Here is a 17,157-nt window from a genome sequence, read left to right on the forward strand (position 1 = left end):
AGCACGCATAAATATCTATTCATCACTTGTCAGACCTACACACTAACAAAAAGCTTTCCAGAAGTTTTTATCTTAACTCTTAACTATCTATAACCATTCTTATGAAAATGTTGCCATCCTGTGGTTGAATTAGCATATACGGTTTCTTATAATCTGCTGGCACTAAATTAAAACAAATTTAATTTACTAAACTGAATGGAAGCTAATTATATAAACTAGATAAAATGTACTTTGTATGGTAGCCTATTTAAAAACAGAACGCCCTCAGAGACTTTTAATTTGAAAATTCAGTTCAGCTCAGCACGCATGCGCAGTCTTATAGTGTTGCTGCCAGTCGTGTACGTCGGAGGATGTCTGACAACGCAGAATCTCCTACAGAAAATCAAAAAGATGAACCTTCGATACAACAAACTGTCACTGACCACACTGGATTATCGGATGAGAAGAAAAAGAGTATGAGTTATATACATGACCTGAGAAACTGTTATAAATTAATTTCTAAACGCTGCTGCAGTGTTTATTTCGGCAGGTCATCCGCGAGCTACTTCCGTGTTTTCGCAAAGATTGATAGCTGTGCCAGCCAATGAAGTTCTCGTTTGTATGTAGGCAGCCAATGGCTGGGCAAGCAGGCATGTGCTTCTTTACCATGAAAGTGTTTGTAAGAGTTGTTTTTTTGTTAAGATTTGAAAGAAAATTAGGCATAATCGCTATTTTAATTAACCGAATGGCCTAAAACATTCTCGTAGAATCATTCAACAACAGGTGACAAGATAATACAGAGGACTATAATCACAATTTATTGAGACGTTGGGAACCCCTTTGTGGAGACTATGGCCATATCGTACCTTATTGTATTTATATAGGCCTAATGTTTTATTGCAGATCCTTTAGCACCATTATTGATTAACGGAGTAATATACTCATACATTTCAATGTAACTTATACATTTCTACTGTACTTGCTTAAATTTTTTACAAACAAAGTAGTTTGACATCAAACAGTAATTGGCTGGCCCTTGTGATAAATGCAGTTCATTTTATTGGGTGTCACTTTATATTAGGTGTCTTTAGCTACTATGTATGTCTTGCATACTTGCATAAAAATACTTTTTAGGTACAATGTAGCCTACTCATTGTCAAAACACTTAAGCTGCTATTGAGGGGGGATACGGGTAAGGTTTGATGGTCTGGTTTTGTTTAAGGGTGGGTTAAGAGATAAGGAAACTGTCAACAGTTTAATTATAGATGTATTTAAATTAATTACAGCTGTAATTACATTCATGTTTTTTTTTTAAATATAAGTTCAATGTAAAACATGCATGTACACAATAAACTGAAATAATACATGTTAAAGTTACTAGTAGTTAATGACACTTAATGTAAAGTTGGACTGTGAGTTTGTTCATTTTAAGAGTACAATTTCGTGTTTCGTAACACACTTAAGTACACAGTTAAAAGAGCAATATATAATAAGTTTCATCTTCTTAATAAGTATGGTCCACAGAGATTTTCTGAGTATGTTGTGAATTATTTTATCCTTTTTTCTTTCAGTTGATGTGCTGTTGAAGGCGGTCGGTGATACGCCCATCATGAAGACCAAAAAATGGTCCGTGGAGAAAGGGAGGACCGTACAGTCACTCGCTCAATTCATCTCACGCTTTCTTAAACTGGAGCCTAGTGAACAATTGGTATGTTACTCACCCCACCATGACCAACTCGCTTCATTAAAAAGCAGTGTAAGGCAGAGTGGACTCTCCCGCCTCTGCCAGACCACTGTGCCATCAACAAAAGAACACAACCACAAATTTTTCCCAGTTTGAAAGCTTCTTAAAGATATTCATATATAGACATAATTATCGCCATCAGAAGGGTCCGCGTACAACAGCGCATGTGCAAGGTGAATGTTGAGACAGAAGAGTCCAGTAGGTGGCAATACGCAACTGTGCAACTGTGTATATATTGTACAGTTGTTGTACAGGGCGATACAAAACAACACTCTGTTGCAAGAACAGTAAACAAAGTAGTATATCATTCTCCGTTTTATTTTATTATAATTTTTTTTGGTTCTTGTTTAACTTTTGCATGCATGCTACTTTTCTTCTATTCCTCCGAGTGAACATCCTGTAAATGGCACGACTCAATGCTGCCCTATGATATCCTGTAGAGTCTGGAAAAGCAATTGTGTCAAACGTGCCTGTCTGCGCTCATCCTGTTGAGTTAGTGTACTTCTGAAAGCTGTGCAGACATGGAACTTAGAAAATGAAGTATGCTCGGGCAGTGGGCTTAACTTTTTTGACTCGTATGCTTCCGGTTGTTGTCCAACACAATATTTGACGGCCATTATAAGGGCTGTCTCAATCGCAAAATCCTTTCAGTGCACTGAAACGTTCACTCCCTAATACACCGCAAAAACCAGGGAGCATCGATGCTCACTTTGGATCCCTTACTGGAAAATTCATCACATTTCTGAAGCACAAAACATAAAACGCACAAGCCAACTCAATAAATATAATGACACGTGATATAATATTTATGTCAGCATAAACGCACATCGCGAGACAGGTAGTGAACACATCTAGTTAGCATTTATTATTAATATTCAGCTAAAATGTTGCGAGATTGCAACATTCTGCAATATTGTACTTTGACGTTGTATGTAGTCATGTTGCCGGAAATTGAGTAATCACTGTACCAATGTGTCGCGAACCAGGGTCCTTATCAGCGGCTGGATTTGTGTACACTATTACTGATTCAGGAGCTAGGGATCTGATTGAGACGCACCCTTTGAGTCTTTACTAATGAGCTGATAAGTTGAATCAGGTGTGTTTGATTAGGGAGACGTCTAAATCAGAGATGGGCTGTGTTTGAAATCGCCCCCTATACCCTCATTCACTATTCCCTACATTACTCCATTAATATAGATCACTTGAGGGAGTGAATGAAAACGAGTCAGTGAATTCGGACACTGAGTGCGCCGGAAGGGCCGCCGCTTTTGCATAGTTTGTGATTTCTATTTAATAATCATTTGAAATTTAGCAAACTGGCATCTTGTAGTAATGAAAACATTTATATTAAACTCTGTCATGTTTAAACTATGTATAAACCTTAATTAAACAATTTAATAATCAATTGAAAAGGAATTTATAACTATATGATATTACACTATACCCACAAAAATGTTTTGTTTATTTTCTTTAGACAATATACAATACCACTCAATATTACACAACAATTATTAAATACAACTACACATCTGCTGGTGGTAATGCCGTATATGAGTCCTACCTGTCGTGACATTCCCTACTCTGCCTTCTCTTGTAAAATAACATTTCTATTATAGTAAAATCTACATACGGTTACCAATAAAAGTATTTTTTGGCATAAAAAACACATTGAAGATTTATTAAATAAGCTATTTCCTCACAAAAGCGGTTTATTCAGCGTAGTGAAGCCTCTCTCATTGACATCCATTAAAAAAAGGCCTCTTGTCTCCTTTTCTGCGTACCGCTTTTTTTTTTTTTACTAAAGTTGCAGGCTTGCCTTCAAGTGGCTTTTTCTAAACTGTGCAGTGCTGTGGTACTCCAGGACCAGAGCTGGCATTCACTGTGCTATTGGGCCCTGGCCCTCGGTTGAGAACCACTGCTTTAGATCTACATTCCTGGACAATACATTTTGTCAACATTTGTCAAGTTAAATATCTGTTGTCTGTTTTCATAAATATATTTAATAATTAACCTTTTTATTAATAAATATTATTTATATACATGTATATATGTGTATGAATGTGTGTGTGTGTATATATATGAAGAGTTCAGATGCAAAAGCCTCTAAGTGCCATCTGAAATTTTCTTCTAGAATGATCATTTTTATCAAGCTCGTATATTTAAGTTCAGTAATTTCACTTAAATGGCAATTAATAGGTAATTATCATTACCATTTAAGTGAAATTACTGAAATTAAATATACAAGCTTCATAAAAATGATCATTCTAGAAGAAAATTTCAGATGGCACTTAGAGGCTTTTGCATCTGAACTCTTCATATATATATATATGTATATATATATATATATATATATATTTGTATGTATAATTTGTGATTTTTCTCATAAACAATTGTATTTATGAACCAACCCAATCAATTTTACTCATGAAATCAAACAGAAAAAATAATTATGTTTTTTTATTGCTCTTCTGTACTGAATGCTTTATCTTTATTGTTCTGCTCTTCCACCAGTTCATTTATGTCAATCAGTCATTTGCTCCATCACCAGACCAAGAAGTGGGTGTGCTTTTTGAGGTATGTTTTTTGTGTGTGTGTGTGTGTGTGTGTGTGTGTGTGTGTGGGTGTGCTTTTTGAGGTATGTTTTTTGTGTGTGTGTGTGTGTGTGTGTGTGTGTGTACATATTTTTCTATCCCGGTGGGGACTTCAACCTGAATGCACAGACTCATGGGAACTCGTGTCACAGTGGGGACCTAAATTGAGGTACATCATATAATTTAGAATTATAAATCATACAGAATGAGGTTTTTTTTGGAAATGTAAAAATGCGGAAAGTTTTCTGTGATGGGTAGGTTTAGGGGTAGGGTTAGTGTAAGGACATAGAATATACAGTTTGTACAGTATAAAAACCATTAAGTCTATGGAGAGTCCCCACAAAGATAGTGAACCAGACGTGTGTGTGTATGTGTGAGCGTGTGCGTGTGCGTGTGTGTTTTGCCAAATGCTACTCTGCCCCCATCTGGCTTTTTAAGGAAATTGAAAGTAGAATGAAATCATTTCAGATGGCCATTTGGTTGCACTTATTATACATTTAAGAAGTATTGAGTAATATCAGTTAACATGTACTTACTATAGGGTTAGGATTAGAAGCATGGTTTGGTTTAGTTGGATGTAATTATGCATAATTTACTGTCATTACTACAGTAAGTACATGTAGCATTGTTTTGCTGACAATTTCAGCATTATTCAGAAGACTTGAAACTCGTAACATTCCTCTATACGCAAGTGACTATTTCTGTTTTTAACATGACCTGTGTAATACTGTATAATGAATATAATAGGTTAATGCAATTTTGGTGGGGATTTTTGTGAAGGAACAATGTGTTTCTCTGATTTAATAGGTAAACCTTGTTCTTCTACTCTGTTTTACAGTGTTTTGGAAGTGATGGGAAACTAGTTCTCCATTACTGCAAGTCCCAGGCCTGGGGATGACCGTGCAGCTCTCTCTTCCCCGTTTCCGCCTTTCATTTATACATCTGTACACATACAGTAACAAAAACATCCCATACGCATCATCATTGTTTTTATAACGTATACATTTTTCATGTCTTGTTTTTTTTTGTAAATAATAAAGTGTAAATAATATTATAAAACAATGCATCATCTCTTGGGACTTTTTTAAAGGGCAGTGGAGGTGGGAGGAATAGGTGGAAATCATAAGAACACCAAATACCTTCAGCAACAAATTCTGATGAATGTTTTTTATATTTAAGCTCGTGTTGAAGTGATTTACAGGGACAAGGACAATATGTGATTCCCAGTAGTACACAGTGATTACTTTTTACAGGAGGGGTGGGTAATGCCCCAGGACACAACAGGTCACGTAAGGGCCGGTGGAGACACAGAGGGGTGTGAAGAACAGGTGGGACCAGGGGGTTGTTTAAAAAGGGTGGGATGGAGTGATGTAAAAGAAGACCGGATAGAAAGATGGAGATGGCGCTAACAGATGGACTGAAGAGGGATTATGGATGCTCTTGGTAGAGTGTGACACCAATTTCCAAGGAAAGGCAGGAAAAGGAGGAGATTTGGGCAGGATTGTACCAAAAAAGGGGAAAAGCAGAAATAATCGCAGAAGGGTAAGGAGGGAAACTGCATGCTGAACCAAAGAGTTGTTTAACAACTGCTCAGAAGGAAGAAAAAGATGAAAATGAATGGATCGAAACAGGGGGGAATTATTACGATGGACATGATGTGAGAAGATTAATGTGCACAGGTAAAAATCAGCTTTTTTAATGCAGAATAATGTTGAGTTTCTTGTGAAATTTAGCTACATTTAATTCTCGATACTGCAGATACATCTGGTACTACTCTTAAACAATAAATGAATGATTCAAGCATTTCTTTTGATTAGCAAACATAATGCTTTTCGTATCGCTTACAAACACATTAAAATAAAAATACATTTAGGATCTGTTTTTCTGTAAAAAGTGAAAATGTGCAAATGTTGCCTTAAACTGTTTTTAGTTGATCTGACTTTTGAAATTGAGTTTTGTTGATGTAATCTATAATGTAGTCATGTTTATTCAGATATATTAAACTGTAGTTTTTATATTACATGCTTGTATAGCTCAATTTTAATGTGAGTTTAAGGATAAATGCATAGGAATCCTTAAAAGCATAAAAAAACTAAAAAAAACATGCACACCTACAAAGCCCAAACAGATTAAAACAGATTATTAGAGGATTACAAGTAAAGTTAGACTTAATGCAAGAGCTTAACTAATAATTTCATCACGTAACTTCAAACGTAATCCTTTGAATTCCCTCTCTTTCCTTTTCTCATTTTTAATCCCATTCAGTGTTAGACTGGATGATGCGTTAGGGAATATCAGAAATAGTTTCGTATCATTTATTCTGCATTCCATACATGTTTTACCTTTAAATTACAGTTCTGCTCATATACCCCTTGCAAAATTGCATGTTTTTTTTAGTACTGTTCTGAATAAACATAACAGGCAGTAAAACTTCCCATTGTTCTTCAGGTCCTGCACATTCTTCCGCATATTTGAACCCTTTCCAACAGTTTTACTTGATGATTTTCGGATCCATCTTTTCACACAGAGGAACAACTGAGGAACTACACAACTATTACAAAAGGTGCAACTATTCACTGATGTTCAAGATGGTGTAGGGGGTGTAAACTTTTTGAATTGGATTATTTTGTATTCTGGGAAATATGTCTTATGTAGTCTATGAAGTGCAGTACTAAATGAAATGATCTTTAAACTAAATAAGAAAAATGTACACCCTATAGGTTCCTAATACATCATGGTGCTGCCTTGAACATCAGTGAATGTTTGTACCTTTTGTAATAGTTGTAAGTTCCTCAGTTGTCCTCAGTGTGAAAAGATGGATCTCAAAATCATACGGTCTCTGCTGGAAAGAGTAAAAAAAAAAGCAGAAGATGCTAGAAAACAAAATAATTAGATTTTTCTGAAGAACGGTGCATGATTATTATTATAACTGAAACTAAAACTAAAAACCATTAAACAAATATGTTTGTTACTTAAAATAAAACAAACTGAAATAAAAAAAAGTTAAAAAATGTATTGTATCTCATCTAGCTGCAACATTTCTCATTTTCATTTAGTTTAAAGAACTAAATTAACTAACAATTTATAAAAACGTGTAAAAATGACAAAAACGCAACAAAATGACTTAAAATTAAACAAAATTTTAAAAGAAATGAAAAATATAAACATAATAATAATAAAAAAACTATAATAGTATCTCAATAAAATAACACTAGAACATTGGGCAGTTTAACTGCTCCTGACAACAAACCCTTGAACAACTATCAAAACATAAAATTGTTGATCATCCAGATAACAACACACAGTATTAATATTCAATGTAAACTTTTGAACTGGTTCATTTGTGTAAATTAAGTGATTACTTTGTCTTGTAGACCATATACATCTCTAATGTGAAACAGTGCATGCAATCTATTATGATCCCTTTTATTTTATTATAATTATTAACATCTTACATATTCTGCAAGGGGTATAAACCTATGAGAAGAACTGTATATGATTGATATTGGAAGAAGTAAGTAGTAAATGTATTTGCCTTATGGTTTTCAAAGCAACATACTTCATCTACAGATCACTAATATAAAAAATATTTTAATATTAAAAAAATTCTAATCAAGAACTTTGCGTTACAGAATTTGGCGATAGAAAATAATAATTAATTACTTAATATAAAAATATCAAACAAATAATAAATCTGTTAGCTAACAAAATCCATATAATAATGATATATTAATGCCAAACCGTATAACACATAGTGCTAAAGTAGTAAGATGTGTCTGTGTAGTTAATGCAATCTGTCTTTTAGAACTCTTCAAGATTTTTTTCATTTGTTGCTTTGGTTAATAAACATCTGCCAAGAACAAAGTTTAAATGTATACCCCTGTTTTTTCTTTCCTTGTCTTACCCTCTCCTTTAATAAATCCACATCTTCATTTATCCTACCATCTGTCACAGGGATCTCTTTCTCATTTCTGCTTTATATAATTTTCTCAATTTCATTCTCATCCCAAAAGATTTTTTTGTGCGTGGACACTGGCATCCCTGTTTGCCCTTCCTTACCTCTGGGTAGCATGTTGGACCAGATGTCCAGGCGTTCTCGCTCCCTGCTCTCTCTTTTCCTGACCTCCCTTGCCCTTGCTTTATCTGTGCTGGCTTTCTGTACGTCTTACTGGTGTGAAGGAACGCACAAGGTGGTCAAACCTCTCTGCCTTTCACCTGTCAAGATGAAGAACTGCGGCCAGAACAATAGTGAGCCTTACACTACAGGTATGATATATCACATGCACCTTAATCTTCTGGTTTGATTTTACCGGTGTGAAAAATCACAATCGTGCTGATATTCAGACCAACATAACTATTGAGAGTGTGATATTATAAGAAGTTATGATTTAGTAACTTACATTTTAGAGACAATATTGTTCTGCCTATTTGACCCATCAACATAAATAGTCCCAAATTAAATGAAAGTATCTCCAAGCAACAGTAGTTTTTCGCTCCTGAATGAATGAGCCAGTGTTTTGAATGAATTGGTTGAGTGAATGATTCAATGACTCATTCATAAACAGTGTTTAAAAAAAAAAAAAGTTATATTTTTGGTAAATGTAAAGGCCCTTTCGTACCAAAAGTGAAATGAATAAGCCTCAGGATGAAGGAAATACAAATTCTCGGCTGTACAGTAGGGCGCGGCTGAAACAAACCTTTCGGCTGTGCTTCCATTCTGGGCTGCAGAAGAATAGGATGCAGGAGAGGTTAGTTCAACAGTTCATTTCAGAAATAATAAAAAAAATTAAACACAAATGTGATGCCTTTCTTAATTCAGTTGTATCATGGAAGGTCAGCAGGAAAGACACTGGTTTATAAAGTGAGATTAAATACATAAAATATATTTGTGCTTTTTACACATTTATTTATCGCAGGTTTGCGTAATATTCTGAGTTTGCATTTCGCTGTTGTTTTATTCATTTTGAGGAATACTGAATCTGTCTTTATGCAAGTGCGATGAGTAAACACATGCTCACATTTAGTCTAGAACCACAATAACTATGTTTACATGGCGCACACAACACCTCTGCACATTAGTCCTGATTTGGGAAGTAACTTACGTTACTTATTTGAAAAAGTAACCAAGATATTTTGTTGTAAATTTAAGGGCCCGTCCACACGGAGACGCGCTTCGCTGTATACGTATACATTTTTTTATCGTATTGGCGTTTCGTCCACACGGATCCGGCGTTTTCGGAGACTGAAACCGCTATTTTTTGAAACCGGGTCCCAAGGTGGATAAATCTGAAAACGCCGCCCTTGCGTTTTCGTGTGTACGGCCAATCCGTACATTTTGTGAAACGATGATGTCATCACACCAAGTGTCAACTAGTCAGACACTGTTAAGTCACAGCAACTACATTTATGGTTTTTCATATTGTTCAACAAAGTTCTTGATTAAAAAAGAAAAAAGAAAAGAAAACAAGAAGCTACTGTGCCTAATATTATTGTTGTATACAGCCATAGTATCCAGCGCGCAAGGTTTATGCGCATGCTTTAAGTCTTCTTCTCCGTTTTTAGTGTATGTCTGTGGCAGAATTACAGTGCCACATTTTGGTCTGGCATGTATACTACATCGTTTGATACTACAATTTTTTTTTTGAACGGGGAAAAAAAATATCGGATAGGGAAAACTCTGGCTTCGTGTGGATGTGGCCTAAAAGTAATGCATTACTTTACTAGTTACTTTTAAAAAGTAATCTGATTACGTAACTCACTTTATTTGTAATGCGTTAGCCCCAACACGGTTTATAAAGATGGTCGCCACCTACTGGTGTAATAATGTAGTCTGTAGAAAGAGTCAATGAATAATCTCCAATATGACTGACAGACTGTCTGGATTCTGGAACACAGACAAGCGGAGTGATACGAGCAGTGAAAAGTTACAGTGCTTGTACACTCCACTTATTTAGGTAACTAACAGGCTAATTGGTTGTCTTTTTCTTTTTCTTTTCAGAAAGCCCCACCCCAGATCCACGGGGCACTTTACCACCAAAGCGAAGGGAGGAACTAGCCAGGATTCGTCAAAGGCAATTGGCCAACGCAGTTCACTACATTTGGGAGACGGGAGAAGACAAGTACACCTTCAGATATTTCCACACAGGATTTTGGGAGTCTTGTGAAACACACGCTGATGGTAAGAAAATGTCTCATCGAGAGACACCAAAGGGATATGTAGCCTGTGGATTTGGGGTGCTCTCTTTTCCCTCTCTTCTCCCTCTTTCTCCGCCTCTCGCTCACTTTCACTCTTTCCCGTATTGCTACGTCACCTAATGTGGGTGGGAGAGGTTGGCAATTAAGCGCAGGCAGGTGTATAGGCACCTGGGGTCCTCATGCCGGTAGCCATTCATTGTAGCTAGCTACTGACGCGTTGGAGTGCAGCAGTGTCCCTGGGTGCTGTTTGTTGTGCAAGGTGTTACTGAGCGATTGCCAACGGCGCTACTGTTTTGTGTGTGTGCATGCGTTTCCAAAACACGTTGGGAATGCCTAGAGTGACAAGCGTAGAGAAGCGTCCAGTGACCCTGGTGAATGCGTGAAGCACGGAACACTGTCTACTCACCCAATCGCTAGCTTGCAAAAAAAGGCTACAGCAATCAGATTGTCGGCTGCTGTTCTCTTGAATGTCTTTTGAATGTGTATGTATGTGCAGGTGCTGCTTCTTAGACACTTTTCCGTTTGGTTTATTGATTTATTGTATTTTTCTTTTTTTTTTCTTTTCTTTTACCACTAGCCGGCGGGCTGTAAGAGATGTGTGTTAGTGAACTGATGGTGGCCACCGGCTAGCGGTTTCTTCTCTTTGTTTGTCTCCCCCCCCCTTCCCTATTAATAGCCTAATGTGGATTGGGCCTATAGGATAGATTAGCCTACCGGGCTCTAGTCTGGTTTCCTTAGAGTGTTTCACCCATTTGGAACCAATGTGTGCAGTCAGTGTAATGCGGTGAAGTGTGCATCCGTTGTAATAGCTCAACCAGCAACGTTGCTGTGGTGTGTAAGCTGAGTTTGTAGTGTTTGTTCTACTCTAAAGTGGTGTGCCTTAGCTCACGTGTGGTATCGAAACCTAGGCCTGTTTAAGCTTACATTCTGGTGGCTCACTCTACTATGGCTTATCCCTGTTAAATTATGAATTTGTGTGTTATTTATTGACTATCTACATTTTACATTTACATTTATTCATTTAGCTGACGCTTTTATCCAAAGCGTCTTACAATTGCTATATATGTCAGAGGTCGCACGCCTCTGGAGCAACTAGGGGTTAAGTGTCTTGCTCAGGGACACATTGGTGTCTCACAGTGGATTCGAACCCGGGTCTCTCACACCAAAGGCATGTGTCTTATCCATTGCGCCACCACCACCCCATCTAAAGCGACTCATTTTTAACTAAGATAAAATAAACATTGTATCTTTTTACTTTGCTAAACCAAGCCTGTGCGTGTTTCTTTATAAAAGAGTCCCCTTGCTCTCACCAGTCTTGTCCAAGGGGTGGCGTAGTCAGCACTGCCATCGCCCCACCAGGGTGCGACAGATAGTTAACCCAAAAATGGAAGTTCTCTCACCCTAAAATTATCTACTCACCGTCAAGTCACAATGTCGATTATGTCATTCTGTTTATGGACCACAAAAGGAGATGTTAGGCTGGACTTCCACACTGCTCTTTCCCGTACAATGAAACTGAATGCAGAATTTGCGCTATATTTGAATATATGCAAATGTGTACAAGATTTCAGAAATGCAGAAATGCATTTTTTTCTTTTTCAAATCTTTAGAAGACTTGCAATAGTGCATTAGTTTATGGAAGAGCTGCATGAACATTCTGCCAAATGTTTTATTTTGTGTTTTATGGAGGAAAGAAAGTCATAGGGGTTTTGAGCGACATGAGGGTAAATTATTAATTTTTTAAAACAAATTCGTTTAAAAAAAAAAAAACTTTAATACTAATTTCAGGACCTTGATGGCGTTTTTCAAAATCTAGACACAAAACAATCACTTGTAACGGGCTATCAAATTTTTTTTTTTAAATGTCAACCCGCTTTTTTGGATTCTCAACAAGGGCCTGCACAGTAATGTCAAATCTGAAAACATGGTCTGGAAAAGTGGAACATGGGGCCATAGAAACAGTGTCTGAAAAAGAATGGTGATGAAGTATTACATCCAAAATAATGTAGATCAGCTGGTTCATGTTCCACAGTAATTGGTGTAAGTGGATCCAGAAACCTTTTGATCATACTTTTTTTTTTTTCATAAAGCTATGCATTTATGCAGTAATGCAGCAATTACTTATAATTTTGAGCAGTTGTTTTAATTGACAGTTAGATCATTGCAATGAAAAATGTGTATTTTGATCTTTGGTTGGGAGGTTAATGTCTTGAGTTTTGAAAAATTAGTGCCAAATTAGTATCAAAGAAATTGTAAAAACCAAAATGGCACACCCATTTTAAAATGCTTTATATGTCATTAAAATAATTGTATTGTTGTGTGTCAGACATTGGATTTCATTGGTATAATTGTTCATTCTGCTACATTACAGGAGAACGATGTCGCCGGTTCTTAGATCTTACTCCTGGAGAGACTCATGGTGAGAGTTCAGTGCATGTGTGTTTTCATGAAATTATATATAAGTCTCTCTCTCTTTGTAAAGTATGCTCATATAAGTGTACCATGCATGTGTTCCTCTGTGCCTGCTGCAGGTGTTCTGTGGTTGTCAATGATTGCTGAGTTCATGTACATCAGTTTGTTGGGGATAGGGTTCCTACTCATGTGGGTGGAAGTGTTGTGTGCTCATAAAGAAATGCATGCGCTCAAAATCAACGCTTTTGCAGCCATGTGCACTGTGCTCTCAGGTAAGAGATTGCTTCTCTCTTGTGGTACATTTGGGTATTGCAGTTTTTGGTAATTATTGTTTAAGAATTATATTTTGATCATTTGCATTACATAGTCTAGATACCAGTCATCTTATATTGTCCTAATTCCCTCTAGTTCTATCTTTCAGGACTGTTAGGGATGGTGGCTCATATGATGTACACCACCGTATTTCAGCTGACTGTGATTGTTGGGCCCAAAGACTGGAGACCTCAGACCTGGGACTACGGTTGGTCATTTGCGTGAGTACTTGCATGTTTACATAATATATAATTTTGATTTGATTGGGATCCGATTAAAAGTGTAGTTTGAGCTTTATGTATAGTCAAATCAAATTTATTTGTATAGCGCTTTTCACAATATATATTGTTTCAAAGCAGCTTAACAGAAAATCATGATGTTAATATTTATCATATCTTAAGTATTTTCATGCCTTTTAGTTGCATTTAGCAGATTAGAGCTGGGTGATCGCCTAATATAGTTTATGTTTTGCAAGGATACAAGCAATCAAGCAGTCGAGATTTGCTATTTATGTAGTAAATATTGCTTTATTTGAGTGTACTACACTGTATGTGGGCAGATATAAAGTTGGATACACTGTGCAATAATATAGTTTACAATTTGCAGCAATAAAAATAAATAAATAGCCGAAGCAGGCCCAGGTCAGGAATAAACTTTAGAAACATGCAAATGTTTAGGAATTTTTCTCAGTTCATGGAATATTGAATACATGGAATTAATAGGTTGCTTCTATGTATTTAATCAGTGAAATTAATTGAATGTGTTCAAAGCCATCACATTCAGATGCATTTTTCTGACTTGACACAAAGCATTCATTCTGTTCTGTGTGATTTTTTTTTTTGTGTGTGCTGTTTTCAACACGTTTCATATGATTCCATCCCTTTAACAAAGCCTTTAAAATGTTCATAGTGAATGGAAATTCTGTCATTATTTAATCATCACCATTTATTAAAAAATATCCAAATAATAGCAACATGATGTAACTATACAAATATATAATATAATATTTGTAAAGTTTTTTTCGCTTCCCCTTTGCATTATATATCAAATATCGTTCAAGTTTTCATATAATACAAATATGGAATGTCAAAGCTATGATATACATACAGTATGTTAATATATCCAAACACTGTAAAAAATTTCTAACCCTCCAAAATCAAAAATTTCAAGTGACCGATAACATCTACATTTTTCAATTGGCCCAAGTGAAATTCTTGTTGCAATAGTCTGTTAACATTGGCTCAATGAGAAATAATACGTCAGACTAATTGAAAAATTTAGATGTTATCGGTCACTTGAAATTTTTGACTTGGGGATGTAATTTTTTTTTTTTACAGTGAATATAATGTTGTGCCCTGGTTTGTCCATGATGTTAAATGCCACTTGAATGTCAACATTTTTATATTTTTGAGAAATAGTTCACTGATTATTGACAAAAGCCTTTAAATCCTGTCTAGTTCTTTGTTAATCTCCCTCTTTCTTTTGCATGGTCCTTTCTCTCACTTCTCAACTCCAAGGTTGGCATGGGTGTCTTTCAGCTGCTGCATGGGTGCTGCGGTTATGACCCTTAATTCTTACACCAAAACAGTCATTGAGATGCGTCACCGCCAGAGACTTCGATTAGAAGAAGCCCGCGCTACAACCCACGCTCCATCCTACGATGAGGTGGTCCCAGGGGGCGGGCTCTACTCCGTCAGTGGCCTGTTACAGTGCCCAAATGGGATGATGGACTCTGTGTGGGCATCCAATGGGAGCATGAGAATGGTGCAAGAGGAAGATGTGCCCACCCTGGTACTGGTTGGTGGATGCAGACCGGATACGTGTGAGGACTGCGAGAGAGAGATAGATGAGATGAAGGAGGCCATGAAAGGAATAGATTCTCCTTGCTGATTCACCCAAAAATGATTTACTCAAACTCATGTTGTTCCAAACCTCAATTAATAAAAAAAATTCTGTGGAACACGAAAGAAGATATTTTGAAGAATGTTGGTAATGAAATAGTTTTGGTTGCCATTAAAAAACACTGTAACATATCTTAAAAGATCTACTTTTGAGTCATGCGGGTTTGGAATGACAAGAGTGTGAGTAAATGATGTCAGAATTTGCATTTTGGGTGAAATATACCTTTAATAAGTTTTTACAACAAAGGCCTTGTATGTTTCGTGTGTCTGATTAACTGACTGACTTGCAAAAATTGTCTATGCAAAATGTCCCTATAGATGATTTTGTTTAGGTATGTGTGTGGCTGAAATTCAGTCAGTATGAGTGAGAGCTACTGTATGTAGACACACAGCAGATGTGAGAAAGGAGAAAGGTGTAAATCATTCAGTGATTGGATTTCCAAGTGTGAGAATTCCAGGAAATTTTATTTATGTATTGAAAGGTATGAAACTCTTGAGTGGATTACGTTTAGATTGTGTCAGATCACGAAGCCTGTATTATTTTTAGTTATACATCTCATCTGTTATATTATAAACAAAAATGTGTTCTGTTATATCTAATCTTTTATGCTATATCTGTGTTATTTAATAACTGTTGCTCAGAAAAGCATCTGGCTAATGTACAGACTTGCATAAAAGAATATTATTACTAACAAAATCTAAAATGCTTGAAATATTTACTAAATGTGGAATTGTTGCAACCATCAATTGTTGTGATTATTTGTGTCAAGCTACTTCTGAGAGTAGAGCATGGTATAGTCAATACTGTAAATGATATTGTAACTTACATTCACTGTTGTCCAATGTGACATTCTTTGTGTTCCTTGTATTTCTAATGGCTCAAGTTCATTATCACAAATGTTCAATATGGCAAAACAAAGTTTCATGGCCCCTGGATAATGTTGTTGTATAAATATCTGAACATGCATTCATTCTGTATATCAAGAATGATAGAAAGATATGAAATTTTGATACAAAGCTATGATATACATACAGAATGTATACATATACAAGATATGAAAGATTTTGATACAAAGCTATGATATACATACAGTATGTTAATATATCCAAACACTGTAAAAAATTTCTAACCCTCCAAAATCAAAAATTTCAAGTGACCGATAACATCTACATTTTTCAATTGGCCCAAGTGAAATTCTTGTTGCAATAGTCAACAAGTCAACAATAGTTCTTTTGATATCTTTCTATCAAAAGAAAGAAAAGACCCTCTGCTTTTAAACAAACAAACAAAAAAAACAACAAAAAAACACACTTTATTCTAGCTTAATGCATTCTTTTTTATACTTGAATGTGGGTAAGTTTCATTAAGAAAATTTTGAGCAAAAAGCTGAGAAAATCGTGTTTTTGTCAGACTACATCTGGATCGGATTCAGAACGAAGATCAAAACATGGAGTAGATCGAGTCCATCAACACCCCTAATGCTTGCTTGTCATAGCTCGTCAGGGGTCGACATGCTGTTTAATATTGATGATCGTGTTATTTTACAAATGCCTTTGCTTATCTCTTGATCTTCTTCCCTTCACCTGTGTTAGTGGGCCCTATTTTAACGATCTAAGCGCAAGGTCTAAAGTGCACGGCACAAGTGCATGTTGGAATTCACATTTAGGTCGTGTCGGAATTCACTTTTGCTAGTTTAACGACAGGAAAAATGGTCGGCATGGTCTAAAAGGGTTGTCTCTATGAGTAATGGGTGTTTTGGACGTAATGTGCAATAAACCAATCAGAGTCTCATCTCCCATTCCCTATAAAAGCCAGTTGTTCTCGCGCCATGGCGATTCGCTACTTACTTGGCGGAATTTGCAAGTGGAAAAACTGAACGCGTCTCCAGAGAGGAAAAACGGATCTGCTCGTGCGCAACGTTAAAGCGTGCAAGCAGACCATCTATGGGACAAGCCGGATTCCACCATATCTTATTGTACACAATAATAATCTTTTACACTGTAATCCTTTTATTTGTAATAT

The 17,157-nt window shown here is 36.2% G+C and overlaps 3 protein-coding genes across 4 annotated transcripts in view; all 3 read left to right on the plus strand.

The window, feature by feature from the left end:
• Nucleotides 1–296: 296 nt before the first annotated feature.
• Nucleotides 297–5,378, plus strand: atg12 (ATG12 autophagy related 12 homolog). The gene is made up of 4 exons (XM_082150190.1): nucleotides 297–453; nucleotides 1,551–1,687; nucleotides 4,235–4,297; nucleotides 5,153–5,378. Exons 1-4 carry the CDS (start codon nucleotides 351–353, stop codon nucleotides 5,210–5,212), a joined length of 363 nt encoding a protein of 120 aa, XP_082006316.1. The 5' UTR covers nucleotides 297–350; the 3' UTR covers nucleotides 5,213–5,378.
• Nucleotides 5,379–5,538: 160 nt separating this feature from the next.
• Nucleotides 5,539–17,157, plus strand: part of fdps (farnesyl diphosphate synthase (farnesyl pyrophosphate synthetase, dimethylallyltranstransferase, geranyltranstransferase)) — a 185,409-nt gene continuing 173,790 nt past the window's right edge. Inside the window, exon 1 of the mRNA XM_082150189.1 lies at nucleotides 5,539–5,543. The gene's annotated coding sequence lies outside the window, so the exon portion shown is untranslated. The remainder of the gene's footprint in view (nucleotides 5,544–17,157) is intronic.
• On the plus strand, nucleotides 5,550–15,881 carry LOC309484045 (germ cell-specific gene 1-like protein). 2 transcript variants are annotated; one of them, XM_082150186.1, is made up of 7 exons: nucleotides 5,550–5,993; nucleotides 8,269–8,580; nucleotides 10,313–10,492; nucleotides 12,881–12,928; nucleotides 13,041–13,193; nucleotides 13,343–13,454; nucleotides 14,751–15,881. In XM_082150186.1, exons 1-7 carry the CDS (start codon nucleotides 5,984–5,986, stop codon nucleotides 15,121–15,123), a joined length of 1,188 nt encoding a protein of 395 aa, XP_082006312.1. In that variant the 5' UTR covers nucleotides 5,550–5,983; the 3' UTR covers nucleotides 15,124–15,881. The 2 variants fall into 2 exon arrangements, with proteins under 2 accessions (XP_082006312.1, XP_082006313.1); XM_082150187.1 differs by having other exon boundaries at nucleotides 8,328–8,580.

This window comes from Leuciscus leuciscus (assembly GCF_965113295.1).
Source record: "Leuciscus leuciscus genome assembly, chromosome: 20".
NCBI classification, from domain to species: domain Eukaryota; kingdom Metazoa; phylum Chordata; class Actinopteri; order Cypriniformes; family Leuciscidae; genus Leuciscus; species Leuciscus leuciscus.

Coding starts and splice junctions, on each gene's coding strand:
- atg12 (XM_082150190.1), top strand. CDS start 351: ATGTCTGACAACGCAGAATCTCCTACAGAAAATCAAAAAGATGAACCT. Junction 1,688..4,234: donor TGGAGCCTAGTGAACAATTG/GTATGTTACTCA, acceptor CTCTTCCACCAG/TTCATTTATGTCAATCAGTC. Junction 4,298..5,152: donor AAGTGGGTGTGCTTTTTGAG/GTATGTTTTTTG, acceptor TCTGTTTTACAG/TGTTTTGGAAGTGATGGGAA.
- LOC309484045 (XM_082150186.1), top strand. Junction 8,581..10,312: donor TAGTGAGCCTTACACTACAG/GTATGATATATC, acceptor TTTTCTTTTCAG/AAAGCCCCACCCCAGATCCA. Junction 13,194..13,342: donor CATGTGCACTGTGCTCTCAG/GTAAGAGATTGC, acceptor TCTATCTTTCAG/GACTGTTAGGGATGGTGGCT.